The 14008-nt window shown below is 38.3% G+C and overlaps 1 protein-coding gene across 7 annotated transcripts in view; it reads left to right on the forward strand.

Moving 5' to 3' along the window:
• Positions 1-14008, forward strand: part of Mboat1 (membrane bound glycerophospholipid O-acyltransferase 1) — a 97236-nt gene that overhangs the window by 53875 nt on the left and 29353 nt on the right. For all 7 annotated transcript variants that reach the window (XM_074082807.1, XM_074082801.1, XM_074082802.1 and 4 more), the window contains one exon: positions 2059-2154. In XM_074082807.1, the coding sequence (XP_073938908.1) occupies positions 2078-2154 (77 nt within the window). In that variant the 5' untranslated portion in view covers positions 2059-2077. The remainder of the gene's footprint in view (positions 1-2058; positions 2155-14008) is intronic.

A 14008-nucleotide genomic window follows, 5' to 3' on the forward strand; every position in this document is an offset into this window, starting at 1 on the left:
CCCAGCCCTTCAATCTGTAACATCTTTGTTAGTAATGGTAAAGAGAACTTAAAGTTATATGATGTTTTGGAATTTATAGAACTTTTTCATATTCACTATCTGGCTGTTCTTTACTACCAAATGAATTTAAAAATTTTGTTTCTTTTCTATTGTCGTTGTATTGGTGTTTGAACTCAGGGCCTCATGCTTGCCTAGACTTGAACCACTCCGCCAGCCCCCAAATGAATTTCATTATCCTTAATACTTTACTACTCCTTGGGCTGACCTAGTCTTTGTGAGTCATTTTAATGTGAATATGTGAATGTAAATATAATTTACTATTAGAATAATCATTTTTCCTGTTTTATGACACATGTTAAAAGTTATGCCATCTGAATTTATTTCTGCATCTGATGGGCTTCTGAACCATTTAAAGTGTTTAATGTATTCATTTAGTTCATTTTTACTGAATGTCACTGATGCCCTCCTATGTGTCAAGCCAAGGGCTGGGATGCTCAGAGTCATAGTGAGTTGGAGAAAATAGACATGTGCTCAGATAATTTTGGAATTATGGTTGTATGTGTCAGCATGTAGTACTAGAACAATGCTGGCAATGGAGCAATGGAGCATGCTGGGGTTGGGGAGCAGGAAATGGGATGGGGGACTGGAGCAAGACCAAACTAAATGAAAAGGAGGAGATGACATTGGAGCTAAGCCCTGCCTGATGATTAGGTAATTCCAAGATGAGCTATGGGAGAAAGGAGTTGCTGAGAGAAGAAGGAACATCTAGAAAGACATCTGCCCTGAAAATGCAGGATGCAGTTGTGGAAGGTGAATAATTTGAATACAAATTGGAGCATGGCTGAAGATGAGTCCATGTGGAGCCCCTTGCTTGCTGTGCTCAGGACTTCAGATCTGACTAGATAGTGGGATCCATTGAAGATTTTAGGGAAAAGTAGCATTCACATAGTTAGTAACATGCATTGAGTGGATATGGTAAACAATATACACATGACCACCTACTTTTGTGGAGCTTATAAGTCAAGTAAGGGATGCAGTAGTTAAAGGTTACCTTAGTCTCCTCAGGCTGTTATAACAAAGCCCTATAGGTGGGTGGCTTATAAATCATACCTGTAGGGGCTGAAGTCAGAGATTATTCTGTATGGTGTCTTTTTGATGAGGTTCCTTTTCTGGTTTGTAGATTGCCAAGTTCTTGTTGTATCTTCACATGATGGAAATAGAGTGGGAGAGCTCTCTGGGATCCCTTTTATAAGGACACTATTCCCATTCTCTAGGGCTCCACCCTTATGACTTAATCACCTCCCAAAGGTCCCACCTCCTGCCATCACATCAAGGGGGTTAGGATTTCAACATATTAAATTTCCTGGTGGGGTGACACATTCTGTCCATTATACAGATTATCACATATATTTATAATTGACAAATGTTATTAAAGGCAAGAGTATTCACATACAAATAAATACTTCTCAGTACCTGTGCTGTGTGTGTTTATTGTTAGTTTATACTATAACCTAGTCAGGACCGCCTTTCTGAAAGAGAGAGAAGCCAGGGGATGCTAATAAGCGAGTGGTAATGGAGGCCTGAGGTGTGAAAAGGAAGAGTCCTCAGAGAGCACTGAGGATGCTAACACCTAAGAAGCAGGTGGAATCAAGAGAACAAAGAAGGAGTGGTTGGCAGTATGGTGGTGATTTGTATTTTGTGAAGATCATCATGAAACCATGATGGTATGTGAAGAGGAGAATCTGAGTTCAGACATTTCAGGTGCACCTGGTAACCAGCTAAGCCAGAATAGCTGCGGGGGGGGGGGTAGATTCCAGGTACCTAGAGTTTGTAAAGCTTCCTGAATTTATTGTGCTGCCAAAGCTGAGAACCACCACTGTGGTCCGGGTGAGAAAAGATGAAGGCTCAGATTAGTGGAGGGGCAGGTGAGAAAGGATGGCCTGGAATATAGGACGTTGTGACCAATTGCATGTAGAGGCTGAGAGAGAAGAATAGAACATTTATCAAGCACACTATTGTCATGCCTAATAATTCAGTTGTCTGTGTTTTTGGTTTTAGGTACTCCTTTTTTGTAGCAATGGGGTATCTTACCATATGTCACATCAGCCGAATATATATCTTCCACTATGGAATTCTCACTACGGATTTCTCTGGGTGAGTATCTTAATTTGAGGGGGATGGTTTGACTGCAGGCTTTGATTTAGTCTCTTGGGGTCTATAAACATTAAGTAGGCATTTAAGGATCATCATGGCTGGTTAGATCAGTTGGTAAGACCATGCTAATGAGGTTGAGGTTGAAAATTTGATTGTAGCTTTGCTACTTTGTAAACAGAGGTTACAATCATAGCCCATGGGCCATATCTCTCTCACTCTCTGCCTTCTTTTAACAATTTTATTGGAGCACAAGCAGACATTCATTGATATATTGTCTGTGGCTTTGATTGTACTACAATGGCAGAGTTAAATAGTACCATATGGTCTGCAAAGCCTAAAATAGTTACTTTCTGTCTTTTTACATAAAAAGTTTGCTAGTTCCTAAGGCCCAAATGCAGGTTTGGTGTTCATCTCATGCTAGTTAAAAACTCAAAAAATCTTCCATATTAGCTGATAAATCGGTGCTGCCCTGATCCCTTTGGTGTCTCCAACTGCCCTGACCCCCTATCTCCATCCCCAGACACCCTTGATCTCCAGCAACAATAAGAGTAATGCCTGCCACAACAGGACCCCCTATAACTTGTAAAAATTTTGTCTGTCACTACACCCTTAACCTAGTGGGACACCCTTCTCCTGATTGGTCGCCTGGTAAAGACTATGTCTGGATCCGTGACAATTCTATATCCTGTTTAGTTCAGCCACAACTTCTTATTAATCTTGATGGTTGAATGCTAAGGCAGAGTCATTCCTGGTGTGTGTATTACCCACATTATTTCCCTAGGAACGTGAGTCTTCTCTGTGTGGGTGGCCTGAGGTCAGGGAGTACCTGAGCTCTCTCCTGAGGTTGAATCCCTTCTCATTTGGTGAGTTGTTGGTGAATAGGCAATGAAATAAGGGGCTCATTTCTGCAAACTTTGCAAGTTGCGCAACCAGACTGTTGACCACAAGTCTCAGGAAAGCAGAGTGTTGTTTAGGGATGAGACTGTTACATTTAAATCCTTAAGACCAGAGTTTGGTCTCACTTTCTTTCTTCTTACTTCAGGCCTCTGGGATTTTTGTGTTCCACCTGTGTTTCTCCCACGTTGTTAAGCACACTTTCTTAATTTTCTTGAACAAGTTTACAAACTTTATTTTTATTCCTTATTGATATGTATTGCTAGTAAAACAAGGGAGCAATAAAGGTAACAAAATAGCCAGGGAATTATATCATTAAATGGGGGCCATGACTCCCAGTAGTGTTTAATCAATAAACTTCAGGTTTTGGTTTCACCCCAGAGTCCCACTGTACTTAAAAGTAGTCTTGGTGTTCTGTAGGTGTTCAATAAATGAATGAATTAAGTATTGTACTATTTGTTAGTCCTTTATTCAGCATTTCCAGGAGACTCATTCTTATTATTCAACAGCCTCTCCAGCCATATTGTTTGAGATAGTGAACGAAAAACTTTGACATAAGCTCAAAGGATGTTATTACCTGTTTCTGATGTATATCACATTCTCTCTTTAAGGCAGGAGGTATTCATTTCTTCATTTCTTCATTTTTTCAACAATTTCTGAGTCCCTAATATGCTAGACACAGTGCGAGGTACCAGAGACCCTGTAAATTCCAGGCAAGAAAGAGGGTCTTCTAGGTAGATGAAATGGTTCTGCAGGAGTATAAAATTGTGTGAAGGTTCCAGAAAGCCACCTCCCTCTCTCTTCCATTCCCCTGACAACAGGTGCTATCAGTTTATCAGCTTGGTTGTCACAAGTTTATCAGCTTGGTTGTCACAAGACTCTATCCACTGCTTCTCATGTCCACTGCCACCACCCTGGACCACCATGAGTCCACAACATCTTCATCACTGTTTGTCCTTCCCTTTACCTTGCACCTGCTCTCCAGTCTCTGCTCTGCACCTGCCAGAATAAAGTTTTAAATTAAAAAATCAGGTGATGCTCTAGACCTGCCAAGCTCTCTACTTCCTCTCCTGCCATCTCCCACCCCCACCATGTGATGTAAAAAAGTTAGGTTCCAAACACACCTCCGTGCCAGTGCCTTACCAGAAAGCCATTTCTTCCCATCTTTGTCAATCTTTAAACTTCTTATTTCATTTTTTAAAATCTAATATTACAAAGCTTTCCTAATTGTCACCTACCCCTCTTCCCCCAATCATACAGATTAGGCCTGGGGTAACAGGCAGTTTCTCACCTGGCTGTCACTGGCCAGTGCTGCCATTGCCTGTCAATCTTACTCATCTAGTCCCTGGTATATAAAGTGTTTGAATGTTAAAGCTGGCAGTCCTGCTACCTCTCTCAGCAACAGTGTAGTATACTTATGTAGTATCTCCAGTGTTTATTCCCAGACGTGTTTATTCCAGTTATGCTTACGCATTTGTTTCACAGTTCTCCAGAGAAACAACAAATAGGAGATTTTGTGTGATGTGTGCATGTAAAGAGATGTATTTTGGGAATTATTTTGTGATTGTGGAGGTCAAAAAGTTCTACCATCTGCTGTTTGCAAACTAGAGAGTCAGAGGAGCCTGTTGTGTGACTCCCAGTCGGAGGCTGATGGCCTGAGAAACTGGGATGGGAACTGCTCAATGGCTCTGAGTCTAAGGCCTGAGGACCTGGAGTTTTGATGTTGGAAGACAGTGGAAGATGAATGCTGCAGCTCGAAGAGAGAATTCAGCCTTCCTTGGGCTTTTGCTGTATGCAGGTTCTCGGTGTATTAGATGATGCCTGGTTAGTGAGGGAGGGTACTCTTGCTCTGCTGATTCAAATGCTATTCTCTTCGAATGACACCCTCACATGCACACCCAGAAATAATGTTTTACCAGCTATCTGAGCAACCCTTCACCCAGTCAAATGGACACTTAAAATGAACCATCTTAACTTATATGTAAACTGATTCCATATGCATGTGAAAGGAGAGATGGTAGTTTCTATAAAACTAGGTTGGGTCCTTTGGAAGGCCACCAAAGCAAGATAAGTACATTAAAAATAACTGCTGTTGAATTAAGTGTGGATGAGAATGCTGAAAGGATTCTTCACTCAGATTTCTTTGCAAGCATCTTTATTTTACTTTCTTCTGTGTGGCAGAGGAAATGGCCCTGCAAATGGCTGAAGAGGCTTAGGTAAGAGACACCATTTAGCAGATCCACACTTCAAGGAAAGGCTTTGGTCCTGTCTGAAAGACTCATTCATTCTTTATTTCACAGGCACAGATTGGGACTCATGTATCTGCCATGCAGGGTTACAAGAGGCAGGAGCAAGCAAAGACTATAGAATGCATGTGCACTTATCTATATTAAGATCATGTAGAAAGTTAAAATGTGACCATATCCTTGTATACCAGATTAAATAGTATCCTCCTAATATTTATGACCACTCAGAACCTAGTCTGTGTCCTTATTTGGAAATAGTAACTTTGTAGATTAATCAGCTAAGATGAGGTCACACTAGGTTAAGGTGTCCAGCATGACTGATGTCCTTATAAAAAGGCTAAGAGAGACAGACAGGCAGAGAGACACACAGAGGGAAGATGACTATGAAGATGGAGGCAGAAGTTGGAGTGATACAGCTATGAGCAAAGGGACATCAAGGATTGCTGTCAACCCCCAGAGGGTAGGAAGAAACATGGACCAGATTCTCCCTTGGAAGCTCTGATGTCTTAGTTTTGGACTTCTAGCCTCTAGAACAGTGAGAGAGAGAGAAAAAATCTATGTTGTAAATTACCAAGCTCATGGTAATTTGTTATAGCAATTCTAGGAAATTCATACACATTGCTTTGTGATTCTATACATTTGATGTGTTGATAACTCTCCTGTTTCTGATTGTGGATAAGAGCACCTCTACTGTTCACATTTCAGGCTGCTCTTGTTATACCATCTGTTTCTTCTGTTTAATTAAAACCATAAATTCAACTGGTAATGATTACATCTGTAATCCCAGTATTCAGGAAAGAGATGGAAGGATTGTGAGTTTGAGGCTAGCCTGAGATATATAGTTAGACCCTGATTTAAAAAAAACCCATAAAAATTTGAATAATTTTTGCATAATTTTAGTATAATCAAAATTATGAAAGCTACCAAAAGGAAAAAATAAAGGGCATTTGGATAAAACAGTCATGTGTTTGTGAAATGTGGATTTGGGGTCTGACAGCAGAAGAGGATAGAAATCAGTTCCTGTCAACTTCACTTCAACAGCAGAGTTTTGATAAATTTCCTCAAGCGATGCTTATTCTGTGGCATTTTTTTTTTTTAGATTGCCTTGAATTAAGAAGTCTCTGACATTGCACACAAAGACTGCAAAATGTTTGAAAAAGCAAGGACACTATTGTCAGGGAACAAATACAAAGAAAATGTGTGTGCTACCTAAAAGCTACACACGATTTTGTTTCCTGATTGCTGAGTGGCCATAGCATCTAGTTCTTAGAGGGTATGGTATTGACTTCTTTTTAAAAATAGATCATTGTTAAACAGTGTCATGCTTCCCTATCACTGTGAATGCACAGTTCCTCACTGACGTAAATCCATCTTCTAGGATAAATCCAGTCAACATTAATGGAGAGGTACAGACCACCCTGAAATTGACAAGATGTTTCAAATCACAAATTGTCAATCACAGGATTTCTTCTATTCTCATTATAAGTATGCAAGCAACGACAAGTTCGCTTTCACAATGGAATTTATTTAACCCTGTTTATTTCAGTTAAAATGCTATGTTCATGCTTTTGTCAGGAGATAAAATAGCATTTTGAAGTTGACCCTGGTGTTGTAATGCAGCCTGATGTGGTGGCTGTGAGCAGGTACCCAAATCTTAAGTGTTTAGCACACTTTTAATACTTTTGGAATAGGAGCAGAGACAGGAAATGAGTGGGATTGGATGTTTTCATATTTTTAATTTGGATGTATTCAGGTTTTTAATTTGGGAGAAGATATAAACTCATACTTTAGGTTATTCTAAGACTTAAAATTTTACTTAAAAGTAATCAAGTTTCCATGGGCTAGACTGGCCTTAGTGGTAAAGGGAACACACAAGATGCACTTATTCAAGTGGCCAATACGCTTTGTATCCATACACGTAATTGTGAATGTCTTCTTTGTTTTATTTTTTCTTCCCCTGGAGTGTGGACTGTGAAGAGAACTAGAACATTTACTCTTCTCCTGAAAGGAAGCTCAACAATTGTAATAAAGCTGATACTTGATTTGTTTTAGGTTTGCAATAGTGAACTGATTCTTCTGTTTTTGCTCACAGAAGGGTGTGAATTGAGTTTTCTTCTGAGGGCAGCAGCAAAATTCTTATTTCCCTTTTCAGTTTAGGCCAGATTCAGGCAGATAATTGCTCTCCCATCACGTTGGCAATTCAGGTTGCCCATGTGTTTTTGGAAGCAGTGTGAAATGAGAACTTTTATATACTGCTGGTGGGAGTGTATTACCCTTCTGGAAAGCAATTTTTTTTTCATAAATTTCAAGCAAGAATTTTTTAAAAGTTCATATCCCATAATGGGCTAAATTAGAGTTAAATGACCCAAGGCAATGAAACTTATTCACAAGGATGCTCAGCTGTTTTTAATAATGGTGAAAATCTGGAAGCATCCTAAATAGTCTAAAAGAGATGAACAATTAAAGTAAGGTACTAATATGACTCCATTGAAAATGGTGTTTTCAAAGACTGTGGAAGACATAAGAAAAATGTATGAATCAAGATTCCATTTTTACTTTGAATGTGGACATGCATGGAAAAAGAGTGGAGGAAATAATGAGAATGTTAAGTCAGAGGTTCTGTCTAGAGGGGCTGTCATTGTTTTTTTTTTTTGGTTGTTGTTCCTTGGGTTTGAACTCAGGACTTTGCACTTGCTAGAAGGGTGCTGTACTGCTTGACCCACTTCCAGCCATTTTTGCAGTGGTTATTTTGAATGTGGGGTCTTATTTTTTATCTAGGCTTGCCTAGGCCATGATCCTCCCATTTTAAGCTTCCTGCTATTGCTGGTATGACAGGCACACGTCACTGTGCCCAGCTTTTTCCTGTTGAGATAGGGTCTTGCAAACTTTTTTGCCTTGTTGGCCTAGAACCATGATCCTCCCAAATTCAGCTTCCCAAATAGGAAGGATTATAAGCGTGAGGCACCAGCACCCAGCTTCATTGGTGATTTTTATGATTCACTTTACTTATTTATATAACTATTGTAATGAAAAATCCTGAAATGTTATTTAAATATATTTGCATACATATTAAAAGAGTATAGTGAACTACAGCTGACATGATTATTGGAAGAATAGCTATTTGTATTCTCTGTTATCTTTTAGGAGCACAATAGAAGTATTATTTGTCTGTCTCCTGTGCTAGTGGTGGAGATATTTGCCCTGTTTCATGGGCAATGTTTTCCTCTGTTGCTTTATGATATCCTAGTCACCTCATCTGATCAGCCCTGTATGTTCAAAAAATTGGATTCTATGATATGGAAAAAAGAAGGTATTTGCAAAGAGATTTCAACATTTGTTTATTTCATATTTGTCTTTCAGGCCATTGCACAGTCACATGGAGCTTAATTCTGCAGGCATTAGTTACACCATGTGTATTTGGTAGTTCCTTTTGTTAATGAAGAATTGGTGATTTTGTTGTTGAGTGCCAAAACATAGAAGTCATATATTTGAAAAGTGTGCATGTGTGTGTGCGTGTTCACATGTGCATGCACAGGGGCTGTCATTTTACTCCAAGCACATTGTCATCTGCTTGTTTTCCCTTACTTCATTTCTCCTGTTATATTTTTTTTATCCAAATTGAGCTAATAATTTTAGGTTCAAGAAGAAAAATATACTTCCTTTGGCCTTTTTTAATTATGAAAAAATAATCATAGAATAGAAGGGAAATTGGCTCACCTCAATTCTGCTGGTCTCATCCCTTTATTTCATATTGGTCTCCTGTCTTCCATGAATCCAAGTGCAAGGCCCAAGATTGATGAGGATGTAAAAATCCAAAGATGAGTGGTAGAGATGGTGGGAAATCTGAGCACACTCAAGTTCAAAAGCCTCATTGTGCTGAGAAAATACTTTGACTTCATCAAGGCCTCCTGTTTTTATTCTTTCTGTGCTTGTAGAATGTGCTCATGTATACTGACTTTTGCCAAAAAGGAACATGAAGTCCAGTCATAAACCAACAAATATGTTTTGCTTTGATTGAAATACAACATAAATGGAATGTAAATTTTATGTTGTCAGTAACTCTGAGGTCTTGATTCTTGAGTCTCAGTAACTTGTACAATCTATGTGTTTTCATCTGATCTATCCATATGTTTGAATAAATGCATTAATTAAAAAGTGTCCAGAGAGGAATTTCTCTGAAAGACAGTGTGGTGCTATTATATGCATAGGAAAGTAAGTATTTAGAAGGATTCTAAACTACTTTTCCTTTCACAGAACTGGTTTCAGTCCTAGTTTGTGGCTTTAGATCTGTGTTATCACAAGTTACTAGTACATTATATTTTATAAACCTATGATCATGTGTATGAGTAGTTTCTTCATGTTTAAATTGTTAGAAACCTCTTTAGATATTTAAAACAAGTGATATATTGTTGAAAGTGTAGTCTAGATGATGTGTAATGATATTTGACCTACAGCTTATGTTTTTTTTTTCCTGAAAAGGACATCTTTTCTAAGACATGACAACAATGTGGTTTTTACATATATCTAATAGTACAGATTTCATATCAAATTAGTACTTGTTGACTTTGCTGAAGGCTATCCAGTATTACATATTGCATTAGTATGGATTCTCTGAGAAGCAGATACCAAAATGGGAACAGAAGTGCAAGAGATTTGTTGGATGAAACATTTTCCTGCCTGCTAGGGAAGCTGGGGAGGGAGATGGATGAGGCTGAAACAGATGATTGAGGTGTAGCTCTGACTCCTAAGAAGGAGAGATTCACGGAGCGGGGAGGTCTTGGACGGTAGTATGGTTCTAAGGGAGTTTTGGAAAGTTCACTGATGAGTCCTCCAGCTAAAATCCTCAGGGCAGAGGAGTTTGTAGGGAAGAGCCTGCCTAAGAATTCCTTCTGTGCTCAGTCATTGGCTGGGAGCAACCCTAGGGAAGTATGGCCTGTGGGTAGAATCAGGGCACAAAAGCTGCTGTGCTGGGCCTGAGAGGTGCATTCTTATGACAGCAGTGTATGTAACTAGTAGACTATTAAATGTTTTGTTGAATGATGCCCAGTCATGGAAAACATTTCACATAACCCAGGATAGATGAAAACAAAGTTTGTATTTCCATAGAGTCAGAAAGCCAGACTCATTCAAATGATACCTTTTATCTCTTTATTGATGTGTCTGTTTTTAGATCCTAGGATGAAGTTATGAATTAAATAGATTACAAGCACTTATATGGTTTGTAAATAGTGTGATCACCAGAGATTGTGATGCACATTTTAAAAGTATGCACTGCACTTTGCATAAGGAAGGCTGGTTCCTAGGGTTTCCAAACTTCCAGAAAAAAGCAAAAGAAGACAAAGACTTGGAAAGAAAACTACCATGATTTGAATGTCATATATAGAAACTGCCTTGAATGTGATGCCTACAGTGAATCCCTTTCAAGAAAAATAGCCCTTGCCCTCTGTTATACATCCTGAGTCAGAGGTCTATGAACACCAAGAGGGTGAGCTACAAAGTTATATTAGTCTGTTAGGTCAGGCTGGTCTTATAGAAAGCTTTGAAGTGGCCCTTATTACTAGGTCCAAAACCTCAGTGTTCGGAATAAATATTTTTTCAATATAAGAGAGCAAGGTCTAACTGAGTGTCACTAGTGAGCATGTCTTATTACTGTTGCATGACTGGCTTGGTGGACTCTTTCTTTGCTACAGGTAGTCTCATCTCTGGCAGAGTACAAACACCCTTCCTTTCTTCCATTCAGGCTTATTTCCCCTTCTCTTAGCTGCTCTAAAAACATTAGGAATTTGTTTTAAGTGGTAACCGTTGGCCATTGGACTTTCACCAGTAAGATATGAAATAGCGTAAGTATGATTTCAAAGAGTACTTGTTGATATTTTCTTTAAAATAGTTTTATCTTATTAGTGTGTATTTATAGTTTATAATATTATGTGTTTATTATTTTAAAGAAATGGAACATGGGAATTAGGATGAGAGGGATTAAATAAGAAAGTAGATTCACAGAGAAGTGGATGAGTATAGTTGACACATATTAGACTTGGCCAAAAGATGGTCCTATCTGGCCTCATCTTCCCACACAGTGGTGATTGGCTTGAGCACAGGGCACAGGGCTTGTGTGGCATTCCAGGAAGATCCAAGGATGCCGTCATAGAACATGGATCAAAATCTGAGCCTTCTAAACAAATGAGGCACCATTTCAGAGGGCTCAAAGCTAGCGAATTCATCAAGAAGCCACAAGAATAGAGATCAGAAAACCAGGCTGAAGTAAAAAAGGTTTGAAGAAAAATATGATAGTAGAACAGTGGAATTTTCTCTTGCCTTGAATTGTGTCACCTCAAAATTCATATGCTGATGATATTAGGAGGGAGACCTTTAGAATATCATTAGGTCATGAGGATGGAGTCCTTGTGAAGGGGATTAGTATATATATATATATATATGTACTACACTCCCAGAGAGAATGTGAATATGTGAAAAGATGGCTGTCTTGTAAGCTAACCTTTCACCAGGCACTGAATTCTGCTTGCCCATTGAAATAGGACTTCCCAGCCTCCAGAGCTGTGAGAAATAAGTATTTGTTATTTTATAAGCCAGGTTTATAGCATTTTGTTACAGCAACCTGAGAGGGCTAAGACAGGCAAGAATGGTGCTATCCAAGGTACTAAACTAGGATAAACAATTGGAAGAACAGGTGTCACTTTTTTTAGGTTGAGATATAATTCACATGCCACACATTACTTACTGTGTCCAATTCAGTGGTTTTTAAAAGCACATTTAAGTGAGTTCATAAAACACAACCATCACCACAACTCATTTTTAATGTTCACCACAGGAGAAAAATCCATGCCCATTGGCTCTCACTCCTTGTTTCTTCCCATTTCCCTTAGACTTGCTTTTTCTATGCATTTACCTGTTTCAATTTTTCATATAAATGCAGTCATACAATAGGTGATGTTTTGTGTGTGGCTGCTTTTAGTCAGCATGATGTTTTTAAGGTCTGTTCATGTTGTGGTATGTGTTAGTACTTTGTCCCTGCTCATTGATTAATAATAGTTTATTATTTAGACATACTACACTTTATTTTTCCATTCATAAGTTGATGGACACTTGGATTATTTTGGGGGGGCTGTTGGAAGTAATGTTGCCTTGAGCATACATGCATATAGTTTTGTATAGCCATATTTTCATTTTCATGAGGATATAACTAGCTGTGGAATTGCTAGGTCATAAGGTGTCTATGTTTAAGCTTTTGAGAAACTGACAGACTATTTCTAAAGCAGCTACATCATTTGATCCACAAGCCAACACTTGCATTGTCTGTCATTTTGATTCTAGTTATCCTACTGCTTGTGAACTGGTATCTCATTGTAGTTTCCATTTGTATTTCTCTAATGGATAAATACTATTGAGCATCTATTCGTATACCAATTGGCTACCTGCATGTTTTTTAGGGAAATAGTCATTGAGATTCTATGGCCATTTTTAAATTGGATTGTCTATTATTATTAAGTTGTAAGAGTTATTTATATATTCTAGTTAGATAAATGTTTGCAAATATTTTCTTGCATTGAGTGAAATGTCTTTTCACTTTTTGACAATGTGTGTCCTTTGAAACAAAAGAGTTTAATTTTTCTGTGACATTGTCTCACTATGTAACCCAGTCTGGTCTTGAAATCACAATATTCCTGCCTCAGCCTCCTAAGTACTGGGATGGTGGTAGCATGAGCCACTACACCTGGCTGAAAACTTAATTTTTAATATTCATTTAGTCCACTTTTTCTTTTGTTGCTTGTGCATTTGGTCTGATACCTTAAAAAGCCAGTGTTTAATCTAAGGTTGTAAAGAGTTACACCTATGTTTTCTTGTAAGGGTTTTATAGTTTTAGTTTTTATATTTAGCATGTGATTCATTTTAAATTATTTTTTATATTATTTTCATGTGTCCACCCATTTGTTCTATCACTGTCTATTAAAAAGACTATTCTTTCTCTCATCGAATTTTCCTAGCATGCTTTTTGACATGGGTGCCATGCTTTTTTTCAGCAAGTTTTAATTTGATGGCTTGTTACCAAGTTAAAGCTGATGTTATTGTTGCCAATAAATGATTTGCTTACAGGCAGTTGCATTTTACAAATGTATTTTATACTATGTGTGCATAAAAGAATTGCCTGTAATGGAGCAAAGTATACCAGAGCCTATTTGGGTGAAGCAGCCAATATAGTCTGTTGTCACTTAACATCAAGAGCATGTTCTGAGAAATACACCATTGGGTGATTTTGTCATTGTGTGAATATTATAGTGTGCACTTGCACAAGCCTAGAAGGTCTAGTCTACTACACACCTGGGCTGTATAGTATAGCCTGTTGCTCCTAGGCTACAAACCTATATAGCATGTTACTGTACTGAATATTATAGGTAATTTTAACACAATTTGTAGGGTTTTATGTATCTAAACCGGTTTCTTTGTTTTACATGAGAATCAAGACAAACACATGAGTTGTGTTGTGACATACATAGTGGCTATGATGTGACTAGGTGATGAGAATTTTGGTGGAAATTTGTTAGCTCTACTATAATCTTATGGGATCACCATTGTATGTATGGTTTGTAGCTGACTGAAATGTTATTATGTTGCTCATGACTATATGTCTGTCCAGGTAGAAATAGGACCCTGGATTAGGTGTCTCCCAAACCAGTACTTCTCACATTTTAATGTGA

Source organism: Castor canadensis, chromosome 8 (genome assembly GCF_047511655.1).
Source record: "Castor canadensis chromosome 8, mCasCan1.hap1v2, whole genome shotgun sequence".
NCBI classification, from domain to species: Eukaryota; Metazoa; Chordata; class Mammalia; order Rodentia; family Castoridae; genus Castor; species Castor canadensis.